This window comes from Vipera ursinii, assembly GCF_947247035.1.
Source record: "Vipera ursinii genome assembly, chromosome: 1".
NCBI lineage: Eukaryota > Metazoa > Chordata > Lepidosauria > Squamata > Viperidae > Vipera > Vipera ursinii.
This window is the reverse complement of record NC_139512.1, coordinates 273,961,654-273,983,972: the sequence shown is the minus strand read 5'-3', so window position 1 is coordinate 273,983,972 and position 22,319 is coordinate 273,961,654. Positions and strand designations below refer to the sequence as shown.

Genomic DNA, 22,319 nt, shown 5'->3' with positions numbered 1-22,319 from the left:
TGGGGTACATTGTACTGATGAATGCTGCCACCATGAGGCGTGTCGCTCTGGTGATGATGTCAATGTGATGCATGTTGTGCTGGTGATGACGACGTACAGAACCAGTTATTAAATTATTTGAATCCCACCACTGCAAACATTGGTATGCTAAAGGATGCCAATGACATTCAAAAGAAATTAAGGGAAGGTGGAAGTAATATACTGGAATGCTATACAGTAGAGATGCAATGCCAAGATATTCAAAAAGTTATCCCTTACTTTTAAGAGTCTTTAGCATTGAAAGATGACGTTAGATCAGCACTATGGTCATTATCAACTTGGAAGGCTATAGGAAGTGATGGAATACCTACTGCAAGGAACAGAAGAAGCATCAGTCAAGTTTGTAACCAAGCTATGCCAGCAAATCTGGAGGACACAGTGGCCAACTGATTAGAAGACCTACATTCCAATTCCAAAAAAGGAGGCTTAAGAGAGTGTATGAACAGTTGTACAATACACTTAATTCCACATGCTAGCAAAATAATGTTTAGGATCATCCAATGCAGATGGGAGCCTTACATGGAAAAACAGATCCCAGATATTTAGGCTGGTTTTAGGAAAGGAGCATGGGATGTTCTTGCTAATGCAAAACAGATAATTGAGAAAGGCAAAGTATACCAAAAAGAAGTTCAACATTTGCTTCATTGATTATAGAAAAGGCTTTGATTCCATTGATCATTTCAAACTGTGGAAAGTGCTTAGAAAAATGGACATTTTAGAATATCTCATTGTCGTCCTGCAAAACTAATGTACAGGTCAGGAAGGCACAGTCTGGAAATAATTTGATAAAACAGAATGACTCCAGATTGGTAAAGGAACGTGACATGGCTTAAAGTTCTCCACTTATTTATTCAACCTATGTGTGGAATATGTATTAGAGGAAACTGGATTTAAAGAAAATGTGTATCATTTTAAAGCTGGAAGAAGAAACATCAATAACCTGCACTATGCTGGGAGTTTCTGGTGGCATCAGCTGAAAACAGACTCGGGGAAAGGTCTCTCTCCTCCCTGGGTCTGAATTCTACCAGCTGGTGGGTCCCAATGGACTGAATGCTGCTCTGTAGAGGCAGCCCCCAAAGGGTGAATGTCTGAGGATTGCGGCCAGGCGGTAGCCGGACCGCTGGTCCCAACAGAGCCTCTGGAACCGGCAGGAACAAAGACGGATCGTATTTCATACGACCTGCCATTACCAGCTGCTTGGCTGAGACAAAAAGACTTCTAATCTGCATGCAAATAGTCAAGTTGGGTAACAAATTTCCTTCTATTCTCTTTACAAGCCAAGACCCTTAGCAATTAGCATTTTTTCAGCCTTTGGGAGAGAAACCCTTACTCGAGGGAGGGGGGTGGAATTTTCTTCTATTCCCCCCTCCCAATTTACAAGTGGTGGTTTAAGCTTCCGGCAAAGTGTAAACACTACTTTATCACAGGGCTGCTTTTGTCTAAAAGCTTGGGAAAGCTTTTGTTTCTATAAAATTGGGCGTTTGTGTGAAAGCCACCATAATTTTTACTTCTTATTTTTAGTTTTTTTCCCCTAATTTTTAATTCTTTTTAAACTTGAAGGTTTTTTTTCCTCTCTCCTTTTTTTTCTATTTTCCCTGCAAAAGGGGGGACTGGATAGATAATCCCATCTAGTGGTAACTCTTTTTTCACCCTCCATCAAAAAATAGTGGAAGATTGTCTCTCCTTCTTTTTCATGATCTGACAACAGAATTCAGTTACACAATTTTTAGAGGTTTCAAAAGAATATATGGAATTTTTCCCCATTCTTTTCCCATGCCTTATTTTTGGCACTCTATACAAAGCCTGATACCACACATCAAACACACTAGGTTTGAACCATGGTTTGCTGAATGTTAATTGGTTTTTCAATAGCAATAGGTCACAAAACGTATTTTACAAACAGCAGTGGCTGGATTCATACAGCACATTGAGTAAAAAAATATATTATGGCTTAATATAGGATACGAATCTAAGGTTTTTTTGGAGCATATGACATATTTCATAAAAGGTCACAAAGAGGGCAGATGTTAGGTTGTTATTTAATTGCTTGTAAGATGAGAATTCTATATTTTTAAATATATATAGTTCTGCTACACAAACAAGTTGAAGGATAAAGATAGAAGCAGAGGCATTTGGGTGAAAAATAACAGCAGCATAATTTGCTGTATAACTGAATGAAATACATTGAGATCAAGGGCAAACAAAAGAAAGGAAAGGAAAGGAAAGGAAAGGAAAGGAAAGGAAAGGAAAGGAAAGGAAAGGAAAGGAAAGGAAAGGAAAGGAAAGGAAAGGAAAGGAAAGGAAGGGTAAAATTTTATATCCTAACCAAGGGAATCGGTAAATTTTTTCTCCTTTTGAAAAACAGTCAGAATTAATGATTTTTTTTATCAAACTAAATAACAGTTATCAAAAGAAATGCAGAAATTTTTTTGCACAGACCTAATTAGAAATGCTTTGGAACTGATTACTTTATTGAAACAGTCTGTACTACTGAGCTATGTGTGCTAATATATTTATTTCAGAGCAATGGGGGAAAGCAAGAGATAAGGAAACCTTGGCTACAGAGAGGAAGAAAAACTATGGAGAAAAGCAGAAGAAAAGAAATAAAGAAAAAAAGATATACTTACACTGAAAAGAAGTGAGTTCATTATATCACTTTATTTCCTACTAAATGAGAATAAAACCCTCTTAGCGAATAGAAGCAGCTACAGAATTGGAGTTTTTTGTCAAAATGACAAAAGCAGCATCACACCATTGTGATACAGACTCTATCCCTTTTATTCATGCATGCAAAGAACACATGAACAAAAGGAGTTAAACTGTATTGCACCATAGTGATGCCATGTTCATCATTTTGTCCTCCTTGACCTTCCCTACCCTCCAATGGTTGGTGAAAGAGACTTCTTTCTATTTCCATTCTGTTTTGACCTCTTTAAAGATCTTGAATTAATTAGGGAATTACAGGTTCTGGTATCTTCCAGCCTGAAAGGCAATCAATACATCTCCCAGACTGAAATTAGAGCTGTACTCAGTCTACTTTATTAGAGTTGTGCACTCTTAAAAATAGTAATAATAATAATAATAATAATAATAATAATAATTCAGTAGTAATTTGGCCCATAGCACCTCACTGCTACTCATTAAAGCAGTCCAACTTCCTTTCAGGATTCTAGAAGAAAGGTGTGGGTGTTTTAACAAATCAATTTATTAATGTTAATGAGATTCTTAAAGTAGTTATATAGAAGGCCGAAATACACCACACTGGTGTTACTTAAGGCGCAGAGCCTTAAGTAACACCAGCTGCCTGCAATTATTGCAGGTTCGCATCCCACCAGGCTCAAGGTTAACTCATCCTTCCATCCTTCCGAGGTAGGTAAAATGAGGACCCAGATTGTTGGGGGCAATAAGCTGACTTTGTAATAATGCCGCTTGGGGGTGGGCCCGAAAGCCCTAATAAGCAGGCATATACATAGAACAAAAGCTATTTCTAAGCACATTTGATTTGTGCTTAGATTGTAAACTGCCCTGAGTCTTCGGAGAAGGGCGGGATATAAATGGGATTAAAATAAAAAAATAAAAAAATAAAAAAATAAAAACCCTACTTTAAACCTATCCGTAACATTATCTAACTGTAAGCACAGCTGCCTGAAGACATAAGGGGACATTTGGTAAAGAGATGCAAAATTTCAGAAAGAGTTTCCAGCCAACTAACACAGAGTTGAATTAGTTACACTAGTTTGGTGGACCCAGAACTATCACCCTCTTCCTATTGTAATATGGAAAGAAGGAAATCATTTTTGTTCTTATGGTTTTTTTTAGCAGAGTTACAGTGTGTTTGTTCAAAGATCAGTCATTCTCCTCAAATATTGAGAATATTTCTAAATTGCTAGATTCATGTTAAACAGTGTGCATATGTATACATGGAGAAATATATCACCAAAGATTTATTTGTGGGAGAAATAACTGGTGTTACATAGGGGTTGGATAGATAGGTTAGTAATCATTTAAAAATCTGGGAATTTCACTGTGATACAATGGAGGAAGAAAATATTGTCTACCATCCTGTCACCCCTCTCAATCGTAGTCTGCCATTCTGCCCTTACTACAGCTGAGAGAGAACGATTGGCCCAAGGTCATCCTTCAAATGGTAAGGTATTATGAATGGATTTCCAAAAAAAAACACCAATGCAGACTACAGGAACCATTTGTGCTTCAGGGTGAGAGGCAGACAACACCTGTCTTCAACACTGAAGGGACACAGGGCAGAAAACATCCTGTAGCCAAGAAAGATGACCCTGAGGATACCTGAGGAAACCTCCAAATGGCTTCAACGACTCTCTAAAAGAATGCAAATGACCAGCTGTATGCAAGGAATATAAATCGTTCCATTCCCTACCATCTAGTCAGAGCTGAAGAAGCTTCTTGGATGAGAAGCAAAACATCTTAAAAAAAAAACCAAAACAAAACATGCAAGTCCAGTTGCTTTCTGGAAAAGCACCCTTGAGACTAAGGTGGGATTAGAACTCAGTTCCCTGGTTTCTAACCTGGTGTTTTAACTACTGCATAAAACTGGCTTTTATACAAACTTGTGTGTAACATTGTATGCAGTGCTTTTTTTGTAAAAGAAAAAGGTGCTGGAACTCACACATGATATACAACCCACCTTGCCTACCCTACAAGGTTCCATCCAAAAAAGGTGCCGGAACTCTGTTCTCGGCGTTCTATGACAAAAAAAGCCCTGATTGTATGTAACATTTCAGAAGAACTGGGGCGGGGGTGGTGGTGGAAACAGCTCAGTTTTTTCTCTCCCAGAAAGAGTCTTTCAATGGGGGGGGGGCGGGGGGACAGGAGAAATAGACTTGGAGCAGAAACAGAATAGAAATGGCTAGCAAACTAAGATAAAATTAAGTAATAGTGGGTTCCTGAACAGATTCAGGTTTCAGGCTGATTTAAGAATCCCAAAGAGGAATTGTCATGGAAATCATTATGCCAGGAGGATAACTATATGGTGTGGGATCTGTCTCCTGGTATTGAGATTCAGAGAGAAAGAAGGCTCTGGATATACTGAAAAGAAGATCTAGGTTAGGCTATCCATGATAGGTTGCCAGCTAAACTTTACCTGAAAGGTTTGGGAATTTAATTATAGCTATGTACGTTTAAGGGACGCGGTGGCTCAGTGGGTTAGGATGCTGAGCCTGTCGGCAGTTTGGCGGGTCGAATCCCGAGTGCTGCGTAACAGAGTGAGCGCCTGTTACTCGTCCCAGCTTCTGCCAACCTAGCAGTAAAAAATGCAAGTAGAAAAATAGGGACCACTCCGGTGGGAAGGTAACAGCGTTCCGTGTGCCTTTGGCGTCTAGTCATGCTGGCCACATGACCACGGAGATGTCCTCGGACAAGCGCTGGCTCTTTGGCTTTGAAACGGAGATGAGCACCGGCCCTTAGAGTCAGAAACGACTAGCACGCATGTACGGGGGAACCTTTACCTTTACCTTATGTACGTTTAGGGTAGGATGTTGCCATATTAACAAAAGCAATTCTGTTGAACACAGGGTGCTTATCTTGGAATGGAAAATTGCGTGGAAAATGCAATTAGATCATACAGCAATTTACCAAATTTCTTCAACAACAGAAGCCAGAAAGGGGAGGGGAGCTGAAGTTGTGGTAGTATAATCCTTTTCTAGTTAACTAACTGGAGGAAAAATCAATCAGGGAAACTACTGTTTTGTATTCATGAAATACTACAAATACTATAAATAAAGCCCAACTCATCAGGAGGGCTTTAAACTGAAATTGAGGGGGGAGGGTGACCAATCTTTAGAATCTATAAAACCCAAAACCAATCATAAATCCCAAGAAAACAAATCCAACAATGAGGTAGGCAGAGACGAGAAAAAAAGAAAAACCCAAACAACAATCAGGAGATGCAGGAAATGCACCCATGAACAGGCATAAAAGTCTTAAATGCTTATATACAAATGCTCAAAGCTTGGGGAACAAACAGGGCAAACTAGAAGCAATAGTACACGAGGGTGAGTATGACATAGTTGGCATTACAGAAACCTGGTGGGACAAAACCCATGAATGGAATGGACTGATGGATGGATACAAATTGTTCAAAAGAAGCAGGTCTCCAAAAAGAGGAGGGGGAGTTGCACTATATGTAAGAGAACACTACATATCTACAGAAATGCACAAGATCCAAGATAAAATCTCTCCAGAATGCATACGGGTCAATATAAAAGAGAAAAAAAGTGACATTACCATAGGTGTATATTACAGGCCACCCACCCAATCAGAAGAAATAGATGAACTCTTTGGCAATCCTGATTTAAAAATTTTAAAAGCAGAAGAAAAAAAACTGGTTAGTGTGGCCCAGAGTCTCTGGGATTTGGATGACATATATAGTTAATAAATTATTATTAATGATATTAAATCCAAGAGGTATTTTTCAATTATGCAATTTTTAAATCAGGATTATTTGTGTCAGATAAAAACACAAGTCTATTATTGGGTTTTCATAGTGTTCTTAATTTAACAAAACTGGCTGTTAACTAAGACAAATTTAAAAAGAAACAATGTCTTTAGAAAATCAGCAGCTTGGGCAGCTTTTTTTATTTATTTTAAAGCCAGGTATTTATCTTTTCGCTTCAGAAAACCACAAAAAATAACCACAATGCTGTGAATAATCTTTGAAACTTCAAAGCCTGCACGCCCAGTGTAATGTTTTAAGGTTATTAAACTACAGAGCTACTATAGTGAAAGTCAATAATTACCCAAGCTCTTTAAAACCAACGCCAAACATTTTGCCTACGATTAACAATAATAAATCTCTCCTCACAAACAGAATGCTTTTTTTCCAACTTTAGTAGCTACTTGTTAGTACCTTGAGCTACAACTGAACATTACTGTCTTCCAAAGAAGAGGACAAGAGTATTCTCTGTATGCTTCAGTAACAAATTTGTCTGAAATAGTATAAGATCTAGAAGACTTCCAAGGTCCCTTCCAACTCTATTAATTATTGTTGTTGTTGTTGTTGTTACAGTCTATAAATTTGACTTACACATTATAGTTTATATTGGATTCAGGAAAGCGAAACTATAAGAAGTGAATCTATTTGTGTTGCCTTCTCATAGAAATAGTTCCAGGACTGGATGGATCTTTCTTTCTCCCATAATCCTTGCACTATCTCCTGTGTTGCTACAATTGTTTCTAATCATCTAATGGGCCAGAGCTGATGGGAACCATAGTCCAAATTATCTAACAAAGTCAGTTTGCCTATCTCTGAGCTCAATAGGTTGCTACACAAATCCATTTCCCACTTGCTGCCTGTGTAAACCTCCGTTGGAAAAAAAAGTTAAATATGACTCTATATAAAGTTGCAAAAGACAATTTAGGCCACCCGGAACAAGACCTTTGTTCAGTGCTGCTTTCTAAGTACATAATTTAGTTGTAATGCTGTTATCTGCAGTGACATATAAGTAAGTAAACATAGTCAGCTCTTAGGTTATAGTCCATTATCCCAAAATAAGAAAAACCAGATAATAAAACCAGATAATAAAACCAGTCAGCTGCATTTGGAACAAGAATAACAGGAAGAAGCTGGATAAAATGACTAAAAAATCCTTCTTCTGGATGGTAAGAAAAGGGATTTGACATTGCTGAAAGGGAGTAAAGATGGCAACAATCCTAAAAATGGTCCCTAGGATATGCAGCAAAATTAGACTCTACCATGCATTCTGCCCTGAGCTACCTTGTCAGGCCCAATCCAAGAACAACATAGAACAATCCAGCCAAAATTTAGTTTTTTGCTTACACCCTGTAGACAGAGTCTTGCCAGATTAAACTTATACCATTCTAACCAAACAGATATACCCTGGGAAATTCTAGGGAATGGCTATGCTAAATCTCTTCCTCAGACATCAATCCAGTTTGTCAATCTTGTCTCATTCCCCCTCCTTGGAATATGGTCCCTCCTTCCTGGAAAAGTGCCACTTCATGGTAGTCCATAATGCCACCTCCTCCTTCAGAGACACAATCCATCATACATATAAGTCTACAGTCTATAGCTGAGTTAAAATTTGGCTGCCCAACTTCTCTCTGTTTCCAATAGATTTTTTTAGCAGTTTTAATTGTTGCCATTTAGTTAAGTCCAAATGGCTTGTTTTAATTTTTTGAAGCTTTAAGGCCAAGGGGGGGGGGGCGGTTGGGTGGGATTTTCCAATAACTTGGCTTTGGCTGGATCTGCTGGGGTATATTGGGAGTTTATAGGCATGCCAGGAAATAAAAGCACGTTCAAAACAAGAAGAAACCATGCGAAACATACAGTGAAGTCCATATACTATGATAAAGTGAGATGTTGTTGTTGTTAGCTGCGAAGTCGTGTCCGACCCATCGCGACCCTATGGACAATGTTCCTCCAGGCCTTCCTGTCCTCTACCATCTTCTGGAGTCCATTTAAGCTCACGCCTACAGCTTCAGTGACTCCATCCAGCCACCTCATTCTCTGTCGTCCCCTTCTTCTATTGCCCTCGATCTTTCCCAGCATTAGGCTCTTCTCCAGTGAGTCCTTCCTTCTCATTAGGTGGCCAAAGTATTTGAGTTTTAGCTTCAGGATCTGGCCTTCTAAAGAGCAGTCAGGGTTTATCTCCTCTAGGACTGACCGGTTTGATCGCCTTGCAGTCCAAGGGACTCGCAGGAGTCTTCTCCAGCACCATAGTTCAAAGGCCTCAATTCTTTGGCGCTCAGCCTTTCTTATGGTCCAACTTTCACTGCCATACATTGCAACTGGGAAGACCATAGCCTTGACTATACGCACTTTTGTTGACAGGGTGATGTCTCTGCTTTTTAGTGTGCTGTCTAGATTTGCCATGGCTTTCCTCCCCAGGAGCAAGCGTCTTTTAATTTCTTGGCTACAGTCCCCATCTGCAGTGATCTTGGAGCCCAGGAAAATAAAATCTGTCACTACCTCCATTTCTTCCCCATCTATTTGCCAGGAATCCCCATCTATTTGCCAGGAATCCCCATCTATTTGCCAGGAAAAAGTGAGATAGGCCATAGCTAATGGCTGAAAGCAGTATTATGCAAAAACAACTGAAGCTACAATCTTCCTACACCGCCTTACCAAGTACACTTGAGGCCTGCTGAGGACAGCAGTTCCTTAGTTTTATTGCACAATAGTTATACTTTACCATGTGATTTGCAATATGAATTCCACTTCACAGACCATAACCCATTTGAATTACTATTGTTGATGTAAAGATGTGAAGCAAATATCTTATGCTGCTACATACCATGTTGTAGGGGGGAAGGCAGAAAGAACATCGTAAAACCTAGTCTCACATTTACCAAACTTTGGTTGCAATAGACAAAATTTGATCCAAAAATCTCCTTGAAGTGATGGACAAATCAATTGCATCCGAAAGATTTTTTTTTGATGTGGAAGTTAAATCTGAATTAATTTCATCTTAATGCTCTGATATACAAGATGAACTTATGTCATTTACATCATGAAGAGAAGGATGAGGGGGCACATGATAGCAGTGTTCCAATATCTCAGGGGCTGCCACAAAGAAGAGGGAGTCAAGCTATTCTCTAAAACATCTGAAGGCAGGACAAGAAGCAATGGATGGAAACTAACCAAAGAGAGAGGCAACCTACAACTAAGAAAAAATTTCCTGACAGTTAGAACAGTTAATCAGCAGAACAACTTGCCTCCAGAAATTTGAATGCTCCAACACTGGAAGTTTTTAAGAAGAGACTGGACAGCTATTTGTCTGAAATGATATGGGGTTTCCTGCCTTGGCAGAGAGTTGGACTAGAAGACCTCCAAGTTACCTTCCAACTTTGATGATGATGATGATGAAAATGATGTCATTTATAAAACAGTGAAGTAAACATGTGCCTTATATCCAATAGTATGTTTTGAAATGTGGAACAATATGAATAGTTGCTCAAACCTCTTTTGCTAGGATTCTTACCTGGAACTCTTTTGGCCCAGTTGATCATATGAACCAGTTCTCGATCAGCGAGGTTGGTCAGCAACGTCATCATTGAGGCTTCATTGAAAGGCCTGTTAGAGTCATATTCTGAATAGACAATAGGTGGTTCTGCCTCTAGCAAAGCAGAAACCATCTGATCTGCAGAGAGGGAAAGAGCTGGACTGTTTTTTTTGCCATGTTTGATCATTAACGGACTTGGCCAAAGATTTGGGCTCCTTGCCTCTGCCACTGTGCCCACATTTCTGCTATCATGTTCTTCTCTTTGACGTTTGTTCTTCAGTATTCGGCCACCTCTGCGATCTTTTCTTATGCCTGGAAGAAGATATAAATACAAATAACATATATTATCCACTGACCTCTGTAATGTGACTAATGTTTATTTAAGCCATCCTGCATTTAACAACTGTCAATTGATAGCATCAAATCTTACAAAACTATCGGCATCTTTATAGAATACAACAAGCAGCATGCAGAAATAAAATATAGGGTGTTAACCTGGTTGAGGAAAAAGGATTTTATAGGAGAATTGGGACACAAGATTAATTGCAACATTGTAAAGCTGTGAGGAGCCTAGCCCAGGGGTTGGCAACCTGAAACAGTGAAAGAGCCCCTCGGAACCGGTTCCCTCACAAAAGAAAAAACTGGGAGCCGCAAAGAAGGACATGCATGTGCGCGCATGCGCAAAACAAGAGGCTTGACAGAACAGTGGAGACATGCAGCTGCCCTGCCTCCTCCGCTCTCATTCACTCACCTTTGCTTGGAAAAGTTTCTCTCTCGCTCTCATTCACTCATGTTTTGTTGGCAAAAACTTCTCTCTCACTCTCTCATTCCCTCACTTTTGCTCTAAAAAGCCTCTTTCATGCTCTCATTCACTCACACTGCTCAAAAAACATTTCTCTCTTGCTCTCATTCACTCACCAACTCAAAAGGCCAGCCGCGGTGCCTCCATTGACTTCCATGGGGACGCTTGGCAATTAAAACCACTCCCGCTACTGCTGCTAACTTTTTCACTTGCTGTTTGTTTCCGATTTAACCCGAAGAAACAAATCCCCATGCTGGCCCCCATGGCAGCAGCGGCCCAGTGCGCTCGCCGAGACACTGGAGCGAGATTGCCCCTAACAATCTCAACATGAGATTGGCGTTTCTCAGCCCACGCTGATCTTGCGCTCCTTACAGTCTCCCTCTCTTTGCTTCAGTTTGCTTTCTGCATTTGGGACAAAGACTCGAGATTTGGTGTTTCTCCGCGCGCGCTGATCAGCGTGCGCAGAGAAATGCCCATTCCCTCTGCTGAGCCATCCCAGTTACTTCCCTGGAGCACCTCCATATCTTGCAAGGGCGCACAGGGAATCCGCATTTCTCCACGCCTGCTGATCAGCGTGTGGAGAAATGCCCATTCCCTCTGCTGAGCTGTCCCAGTTGCTTGCATTGCAGAAGGCAAGTATTTGGGATGAAGACTCGAGATTCGGCATTTCTCAGCCCACGCTGATTGTTCTGAACCAGCCCTCTTCTCGCAACCCCTGTTCAAAAAGAAGAGTCTGGAGAGCGTCCAAGGCTAAAAGGCTTCTGCCAAGATTTAATTACGCAGTTAACAAAAACACTAGAGCTTGTCTTCTCAAGCGGAAAAGTTGCTTTCAGCAACCAGCCCCTCCCCAAACACTCCTTTTATAGAGAGCTCAGGGCGTGGTCTCCCTGTGCCTCCTCCCGAGGAGTCCCATAGCCTTTCTTTGTTTGTTCCTGCTCGACTGCCTCCTGCGTCGGGCGTCCTTGAACAGGGCCAGCTGTGGGTCATCATCCTCCGCACTCTCGGGCTCACACAGCTGAGAAGAGGTCCCCGGCTGAGGACTCTGCAAAGCCTCCAAATCATCATCAGCCGGTTCGTTTCCCTCCTCCCCCACATCTGAGTCATCCGATACATCGGAGCCGGCTGTCGGACCCACAGGCTGGCCCTGAGTCACAACACTGATCTCGCCTTCCTTACAGTCTCCCAAATGCAGAAAGCAAGCTGAAATAAAGAGAGGGAGACTGTAAGGAGGGCGAGATCAGTGTGGGCTGAGAAACGCCGAATCTCGTGTCTTTGTTCCAAATGTTTGCCTTCTGCAACGCAAGCAACTGGGATGGCTCAGCAGAGGGAATGGGCATTTCTCTGTGTGCAGGAGAGGTCTGTTAGGGAGGCGGTGGTCCGGTGTTGTTTACCTCCCTCCTGTGTGTGTGTGTCGGACCCGCAGGGAACGGCTGGTAGAGGTGGCTGTCTGGCGTTTCCCCCCCTCCTATGTGTGTGTTGGGCCCACAGGCTTGACACACAGAGAGACGCAAACACCAGACTGCCACTGCCTCTACCAGCCGTTCCCCGCAGGTCCGACACACATACACACACACAAATGAGAGGGGGAAAAATGCCAGACTGCCGCCTCCCTACCAGCCTCCCTACCAGCCGTCTTCCGTGGGTCCGACACACACACACATACACAAACGACAGGGGGAAAAATGCTGGCCTGCTGCCTCCCTACCAGCCGTTCCCCGTGGATCTCACACACACACACACACACACACACACACATACACAAATGAGAGGGGGGGAAATGCCAGACTGCCGCCTCCCTACCAGCCATTCCCCGCAGGTCTGACACACACAGACACAGAGAGAGAGAGAGAGAAAGAGAGAGAGAGAGAGAAGGGGGGAAAGAAGGAGGGGATCTGGCAGCACCCGAGACTCCATATGCTGCTCAGAAACACCACCACCACACCCGCACACCCCATCCGACCGACCCACTACTTACCTTTCCAGCAGTCCTCCCATCTCTTCCTCCACTGCCACCATGTGCAGTCCAAAGAAGAAGAGGTTTGTGGGCAATCCCACAAACCAAAGAACTTCAACCAATCAATTCAAACTTCACAAGTTTTTTCTTTCCCATGAGAAGTTTGAATTGATTGGTTGAACTTTTTTAGTCCCACTTTTTTTTTGGACTGCACATGGCAGAGGACTGGGAGCCGCAGGAGACAGCTGAAAGAGCCGCATGCGGCTCCGGAGCTGCGGGTTGCCGACCCGTGGCCTAGCCCATTACAGGAATAAAATACCTTGGGCCAGTTCTGAAATAAATTATTTGATACCAATTATTTGTTCATTCAGTACCTCCTAATGTAGAATGTAAACTAAATTTACAGACAATTTATGGGATATCTGGTCAAATCATCTCCTTCTGTGCCAAACATTAAACCAGTCATCGACAGCTAGGAATCAATATTTAAATATATATATTTATTATTTTCAACTTTGTAACATTTGATTGTGAGGTAACTCTTCTCTCAAATGAGGAAAGTGTACATTTGACAAGGAATAGTTAAGAATTAGAGAACAATCTTTAGGCCTACTTCCTAAATGAGAAAGAACACTGCAGACCCAGACTTTGAAAGAAAAGATTACATTATTATCTGAGAACTTTTTTACAAGTGAAAATTTCACCCTGATTTTTTTCTTAAATGTTCAAACTGACCAAACCTTTGTTTTATGATTCGTGGAGATCGGGCATCAAAGTTTTATTCAGGCTTGATATTGTTTAGTTTCCAAGCTTTGCCATTCTTTAAATTTTCACAAAAATTCTCCACATTAACAAATGTGCATGAAACTTTGTGAAATGTTTAGAAAATATATTTATAAGAAAACATATGACCAAGATTTATTTATTTATTTATTTATTTATTTATTTATTTATTTATTTATTTATTTATTTATTCAGTTTATATACCGCCCTATTCCCAAAGGACTCAGGGCGGTTTACAAGGCAAAATTTAAAAACAATCCAATATAAAATTAAAATAAATTAAATTAAGTCTAGCCACAAAAATTAATCACAACTTAAAAACATTAAACCCCTCAGTCCAGACCAGATAGCTCAAAGAGCCAGGTTTTTAGGTCCCGGCGAAATGAACGAAGGTTGGGGGCAGTCCAGAGTTCCATTGGCAGTTGATTCCATAGGGCAGGCGCACCCACAGAGAACACCCTCCCCCTGTGGATCGCCCGTCAGCAATCCTTGACCGGCGGTACCCTGAGGAGGCCCTCCCTGTGGGAGCGCACAGGACAATGGGAAATTGATGCTGGCAGCAGGTGCTCCCTTAGATAATCCAGGCCCATGCCATTTAGGGCTTTATAGGTCATCACCAGCACCTTGAATCTCACCTGGAGGGCAACTGGAAGCCAATGCAGCTCACGGAGAAGAGGTGTTACATGGGAGTATCGGGAGACTCCCATCACAACTCGCGCGGCTGCATTCTGCACCAGCTGAAGCCTCCGAGTGTTCCTCAGGGGCAGCCCCATGTAGAGAGCATTGCAGTAGTCTAGCCAGGAGGTCACGAGTGCATGGGTGACTGTGCGTAGGGCATCTCGGTCCAGATAGGGCCGTAACTGGCGCACCAGGCGAACCTGGACAAAAGCCCCCCTGGCCACGGCTCCTATATGATCTTCCAAACTGAGCCGTGAATCCAGGAGGACACCCAAGTTGCGGGCCCTATCAATGGGGGGTAACACTTCACCCCCCATAGTTAACGATGGAAAAGATTGGTTAGTCTGAGATGCCGGTATGCACAGCCACTCAGTCTTGGCAGGATTGAGACAAAGCCTGTTTCTCCCCATCCAAACCCGGACCGCTTCCAGGCAATGGGACATCATGTTGAGGGCATCACTGGGTTGGTTCGGGGTGGAAAGAAAAAGAAAAAGAATGAGCTCACCCAGCGGCTTCATATAGATGTTGAACAAGAGGGGTGAGAGGACCGACCCCTGAGGAACTCCACAAACCAGAGACCTTGGGGCAGACCTCTGCCCTCCCGTCAATACCGACTTCGAGCAGCCCAGGAGGTAGGAGGAGAACCACTGTAAAACAGTGCCCCCCACTCCCAACCTCCTGAGACGCCGCAGTAGGATACCATGGTCGATGGTATCAAAAGCCGCTGAGAGGTCTAATAGGACTAGGACAGAGGAACAACCCCTGTCCCGAGCCCGCCAGAGATCATTCACCAGAGCAACCAATGCCATCTCCGTGCTGTACCCGGTCCTGAAGCCCGATTGGTATGGGTCCAGATAATCAGTTTTCTCCAGGAACAGAGGGAGCTGAAGTGCCACCACGCTCTCAACCACCTTCGCAAGAAAGCGAAGGTTGGAGACCGGATGATAGTTGTTCAAAATAGCTGGGTCCAGGGCAGGCTTCTTGAGGAGGGGCCTCACCACTGCCTCCTTCAAGGCGGCAGGGAAGGTACCCTCCCTCAAGGAAGCAGTTATTACTGCCTGGAACCAGCCTCGTGTCTCCTCCCAGGCTGCATATACCAGCCAGGAGGGGCACGGGTCCAATAAACATGTGGCGGAACTCAGTCTTCTCATGATCCTGTCCACCTCATCTGGGGTCACAGGATCGAATTCACTCCAGGTAACATTCTCTAGACCGCTCGATTCCTCCCCGTCAGTCTCTGCCCAGTCAGAATCCAAACCGGCTCGACTCTGAGCGATTTTGTCCGTCAGATGATAGCTAAACTCCTCGGCTCGCCCCTGCAAGGGCTCCTCCTTCACCTCCTGATTAAGGAGGGAGTGAGTCACCCTAAACAGGGCGGCTGGGTGATTATCTGCGGATGCGATGAGATCAACAATGATTTGACTGTGACTGTCATAGATAGAAAAGCTTTTATCTAGTTAAGTTTCAGAGAAATCCATTCTGATTTGTACCTTGTCTGGTTGAACCATAAAAGGTATAAAGCTATGTGTATCAGCACATAGAGAGCAGAAGACTGATAAGAATGTTTATACCAGTTATTATTTTTAAGCTGATGAACAGCGATGCTGAAGATAAGTTTTTAAACTTGTGAGAAATTAAAGGTAAAGTGGAGCACAGAGTTTTGTGATTATTTTGATCAGAACATTAGAAAAATATTGTGACAGATTCATCTTGGAGAAAAATAGCAATTATAAGAAATGTTTTGGCTTTTCTAGAAAAAAATGAGAAAATAGATTGCTTAGTTAGAAGCTGTATGACAAGAAGGAAATTAGCAAGGATGAAACCCTCCCACTTTTCTGTTTTATTCAAATATTATGAAGATAAAGACTTCCTTGAATTGAACTTGATTCCTAGTGATTACGTAGATGGGTCCATATAGCTTTCTGCCTTCCCCATCTTTAATTGGATCATAGTGTTTGTCTTCTTTTAACTTATTTACGTTTTTAGTATATTTATCTTTTATGATGGTAAGTGCCCAGTTGCCTTGTGGTAAGATGGGCAGCCAAAAAAAAATTATAAACAAACAAGCAAACAAATTATGGCACGCTGACTTCCTTAAAAAAACAAAGTAGTTAAGTCTGAATTTTTATAGAGTTGTCCTGAATGTGAATCTCCACAATGATTTCAGTTTTTATCCCTTCTCATTTCATGTGAATTCTAAGAGCATAGCATGCTTTAATTTGTCATAGAGTCCTAATACCTGCATTTCTGACTCTTTAGTCTTCATCAGTCAGCCATACGCTTCTGAGATTCGAACCTGGGCTGATTGCATGTTAGGCAGTATTTTTACCTCTTGAGCCACAGGTTCTCTCTCGCTCTCTGTTAGCTTTTTGCAAGGGGAGATATGAGTCAAATGTTAACTATTTAGATTACCTTGCTAGGCCCCAAACATGGGGCAAATCTTTATTTCCTGTTTTCAGCCTTATCTCAAAGGCCATCGAACAGGCTGTAGTCACACCGGACAGTGTGTATGAACTGTATATGAACTGTCCGGTGTGACTACAGCCTGTTCGATGGCCTTTGAGATAAGGCTGAAAACAGGAAATAAAGATTTGCCCCATGTTTGGGGCCTAGCAAAAAATAAGCTTAAGCCAGTTTCAGTGATTCATTATGTCTGATAAAGTTCTGCTTTCTTCATATGCCTCCTTAAGTAACACCAGCTGCCTGCAATTAGTGCAGGTTCAAGTCCCACCAGGCTCAAGGTTGACTCAGCCTTCCATCCTTCCGAGGTAGGTAAAATGAGGACCCAGATTGTTGGGGGCAATAAGCTGACTTTGTAATAATGCCGCTTGGGGTGTGTGTGAAAGCCCTAACAAGCAGGCATATACATAGAATGAAGGCTACTGCTAAGCTTGTAAAGCCGCCCTGAGTCTTCGGAGAAGGGCGGGATATAAATGGAATTCAAATAAAATAAATAAATAAATTTAGAGGAAGATGTTTATTAAAAGTGTTTTTCTACTGATTTAATCACAAGTAAAACATCTCATCTGAAATGTTAGCTACCTTAAACAATTTCCTACCCAACCAAGGAACAACTTTTAAGGTGAGTTTGAATACAAAATAATATAAATGAGGGTTGTTGTTTTTTTAACAAAATGCAGCAAGTGTCAGTTCATTTATTTTATAAACCTAATTAGAGTCTTCCTGCACAAATAGCAATTAGGATGTGAACTGTTTTTATTGCTTATTTCACCGATATATTTGTTTCTAGGACAGCTGTACTGCTTTTCCTACTTTTTATTAGCAAATGAGATCTTTGTTCTGGGCTCTAAATTCATGCATGCTTATTCCACCATAAGTCCCACTGAGTTTACTGACTCTTAGGACACTTAGACATTTAAGCTACATTAGGACACTTAGACATTTAAGCTACATTCTCTTATTTACTTTTTGATTTATTTAACAAATTTATATAGCTGCCTATCTCACTGAATATGACTCTGGGTGATGTACAACCAACCATCAAAACAATATAAATGTAAACACAGTATAATCGTTGTACATGGGATCCCCAAGGTTGGTAGAAAAAACACATTTTCAGGGCCTTCCAAAGGTCAACAAGGATGGGGATAATCTTATGATGACAGCAGAAAAGGCACACCATTTGGATCCCAGCTAGTATCTTCAACATACTAGCTCTGCTGGATGTGATGGGATGGGTACCTACTGTATAATTGAGAAGAGGTGGTCCCTCAAACAGCCTGATCATATGCCATGTAGGGCTTTAAATGTCAAAACCAGCACTTTGAGTTATACTTTGAAGCAGGCTGGCAGCCAATGTGGCTCCCAGAACCGAGATGTAATGTGTGCCATCTTAAGGGTACACATAACTGTACTCGCAGCCACATTTTGCATTAGTTGAAGCTTCCAGATAGTCTTCAAGCATATGTAGAGCAAATGACAGTAATCTACTCTGGAGATGACCAGGGTGTGAACAACTGTGAGCGGAGCATCAGAATCTAGAAAAGGGCCCAACTGGCGCACAACTCAAAGCTGTGCAAAAGCCCTCCTGGCCATTACTGCCCTGCTCTTTGAGCAGAAGTTGTCAGTCTAGTAGGACCCAAACAGTGAAAAATTGGGCCACCCCATCCAGTACCAAAGATAGTAAAGCCACAAATCCAGAAACCTTTCCCACTCCCCCCAAAATCCAGAGCCATTCATTCTTGCCAGTGTTCAATTGAACTTGTGGTTTTTCACTCAGACTCACACACTTATCAGGATAAGACATTAATAGCATTGCTTAGTTTGCCAGAGGTGGAGATGGGCAATTGAGTGTCATTAGCATACTGATGATACCTTTCCCATTGGGATGAATAATCTCTCCCAGTAACTTCATGTTGTTGTCAAATAGGAGCAGAGAGAGAGCCAACTCCTGTGCACAAGAAAAATTCTACTAAATCTTATTAAATAATCAGATGGAATTCTCTTTTTTCCCCCTTCTAGCTAAATCTGTTTGCTTTTTTGTAGCAAAAAAGAGATACAGACTAGACCTATCTGAATATTTAATTAATTAACTTTGCTGCCAATGAGTAATTAAGTAAGAATGCTTAGGTACATTATTATTTTTTTTTATTGGGACTTAGCAACTTAGACCAGACATGTCAAACTCGCGACGTCACGTGATGTCGCGCAATGTATTGGGACAGTTTTGCCATTGCCGGCAATGGGATAGGTGCGGCTTCCGGATGACGCATCTGCCCCGTGGGCCGGCAGTTTGACACCCCTGGCATAGACAAAAAGACTAATTCATTTCAACAATATTAGATTCTTTGTCAAGATTAAAAACTCCAATTACTCATAAATAAATGACATGTACCTTATATTTTAATTACTGTTGGCTTTCCCAAGTAGTGCGTAATCAGAAAGCAAATACATAAAGTTGACATATGAATGCAGTAAAATGTGCCAATATGCTTGAAATTACAATTGTATAATAAATCTATTTTTAAAAAATGAAACACATATAGCTGTCCCTTTTTTTCACCCTAGCAAACAAATAAAAATTTGCATATACTTATAAATTTGGTAGAAATTTTCCCTGACAGCTTTTAATAATAATAAGTTGGAAGGGACCTTGGAGGTCATCTAGTCCAACCCCCTGCTAAGGCAGGAAACCCTATACCATTTCAGACAAATGGCTGTCCAGTCTCTTCTTAAAAACTTCCAGTGTTGGAGCGTTCACCACTTCTGGAGGCAGGTTGTTCCACTGGTTAATTGTTCTAACTGTCAGGAAGTTTCTCCTTAGTTCTAGGTTGCTTCTCTCCTTGACTAGTTTCCATCCGTTGCTTCTTGTCCTGCTTTCAGGTGCTTTGGAGAATAGCTTTTTATGTTGTAATTGTGGGCTTAATTTATGTATTCTGTTCCACTTACATCAGCAGGGGAAATATACCGACTTATAGAAATGTGTATATGCTCATAAGAGATTTATATGGCTTTTTTTCTTACTTGCTTTCCATTTATCCCATAGAAGGATAGGAAACAAGGAGAGAACATTATTAATTCTCTGGTACGGAGAGGGAGTATGGATGTTTTTTTCTCTTGAAGAAAAAAAAGGAAAAAAGGGGAAAAAAAGAATGTTCCTATTTTTTTCCAGTTCATCAAATTTTGTCATGAGTTCCTGATATAATAAAAAAGGATAGAAACTCAGCAGTAGACAAGAACAGATCCCTAAAACTTAAGAGGCAACTGTTATGCTGAATGAGTCACTTCTAGTCTATTCTATCCCTGAGCTTTCAGACCATGTTATTTTAAAAGGAAGGAAGGAAGGAAGGAAGGAAGGAAGGAAGGAAGGAAGGAAGGAAGGAAGGAAGGAAGGAAGGAAGGAAGGAAGGGAGGGAGGGAGGGAGGGAGGAAGGAAGCTTTCAATTTTATTTTTAAAAATTGTTATTTATACATGCTTTATTCTAGTTCTGCTACTCTAGAAGAAAAACTTTGCAAAACTGTTGACTTTATGTAGTTACTTTTTTTGCTGCTTTAGCGTAAGTCAGTATAATTGCTGGACCTAATAACATTTGCAATATGGCTGTTTTCACAATCTTGGTACAATACTAGTATACGTTATTAAAGGGAATTCAAATATAGATAAATATTAAGTGCCTTCTCCAAATTTCCTATTACCATTGTTTCTCTACTTATCCCATGACCATCCATTTGATTCTTCCAGGAACTGACATTTAATTGTTACATCATAGAAGGAAGGAGCCACTAACTAATCAGCCAGTTATTTCCAACAATATGATAAATATAGGATTCAGCCTCAAATGTGATTCCCTCATTCTAGTACAAGCACACAGAGAGTTAGTATAGTATAATACACTAACACTAATTTCCCTGCTTCCTTCAAACAGAATAGACTAATCTCCTCAGAAAATAATTAGCAACCTTCTCGGCTGCCCATCAAACCAGATAAAACTATGTATGCCTAACCCTTTAAATTACATAGATAGTGGTAATTCGCTAGACTGGTCCATGCATTATTTGTTTACACGTATCTCTGAATAAAGAGCAAAAATTTTGAAAGATGTGTTAAAACGCATCAAGCAGGCAACAAATATTAGTTGATACTTATATACATCTTATAAGAGTCAAAAGTTGGTTTCACAATGTGTGTACGAATTGAAAAAGGTGGCAACTTCAAACTGAAGATTATTCATAAAGTATGGTAAATGAGTAATTACACAATAGCTTTGCAGACACTTGTCTGAGTTGAAAATGGACTAATGTAGGAGGGGTGAGAATCTTTCAGAACATAAAATACTCAGGATCAAAAGGAGCAATCTATTTCCTTTGTTATATCAGGTATATATCATATAAATGAGGCTAATTATGTCTGAAAAAGAACCCAACTATTATCAAATGCATTTCTCATTCTAAAAAAAAGAATTAGCCATTAATTAGATCTACAACTAGCTGGCATTACCTGTCAACATTTTAGAAAATATTTTAAAGTTTATAAATCATTTCTTCCCCCCCCCCATTTTCAATCATCCCAGGTGATTTTTTATTTTGTCCCAGCTGCTTTTGTATTGATCCAAACCTTGCTGTTTTCTGCTCTGAGTGTATTTGTGCTCTAGATGGTATGTTCTTTAGGAGACATTGTGGGATATTTGTTTTTTTCAGAAAAGCATTTCCTCAAGCTACTATTCCTGTTGTACTACTACTTAAAATATCACTTAGTGCAGCATCTATTTATTTCTATTTTATAAAATATCAAAACAACTTTTGCTATTGAAGAGAACTTTATACAGATACTGTATTGTGTTTGGCATTTTCTTTTTGTAACTCAGTACTTCTGGGATTGTTTACACTCTCTGATTTGTTCCATTTACTTTGCACCTTAAATACATTGCCTGCTCTCAAATCATGTTATCTAAATTAAGAAATTTTTCTTTTATCTATTATCTTATATGTAAGGATGTAGGTCTATACAGTATGTTGTATATAGCAGGGCTTTTCAACCAGTGGTATGGGTACCACCTGTGGTACATTGGCACCTGGCAGGTGTTACGCGACCATCCTAAAAAAGTGGTAGCGGGGTAGGGGAATGAGCTAAACCAGTGGCAGCATCGCACAAGACTGAGCGAGAGATGGCTGGAGCTGCAGAGCTGTCAGGGCTCAGTGGAAGTGCCAGGATCAGCACCAGGCTCCAGCTGGAGTTCAGCACTGATCTTGGCACTTTTGAGCCCAGAAGAAGCGCCGATCAGCTGGAATGTTGCAGCATCTCCAGGGTCCTGTGATTTACATTCAGATGCTTGGCAACTGATTCATATTTATGACAGTCACAGTGTCCCAGGGTCATGTGAAGTGACTAAAACCTGCTGCAACCACCCAGCAGATGGGGGGAATAAAAACCGAACACCCACCACACCACCCCCATTGCCAAGCCTCAACAGAAATGCTCACAACAGTGAAAACTCAGACAGAAGGAAGAGTGCCACCAGGTAGCCAGGCAGGTGTCTTGCTCGGCTGTGGCTTGGGGGGCATTTTTTTTAGTGCCATTGTAACTTCGAACAGTCACTAAGCGAAC

General features: G+C 41.2%; 1 protein-coding gene across 1 annotated transcript in view; it reads right to left on the bottom strand.

Annotated features, from left to right (window-relative positions):
* Positions 1-22,319, bottom strand: part of ESR1 (estrogen receptor 1) — a gene marked incomplete at both ends in the record, with an annotated part of 169,545 nt that overhangs the window by 41,515 nt on the left and 105,711 nt on the right. The window contains one exon of the mRNA XM_083348730.1: positions 10,017-10,349. Coding sequence (XP_083204856.1) covers positions 10,017-10,349 — 333 coding nt within the window. The remainder of the gene's footprint in view (positions 1-10,016; positions 10,350-22,319) is intronic.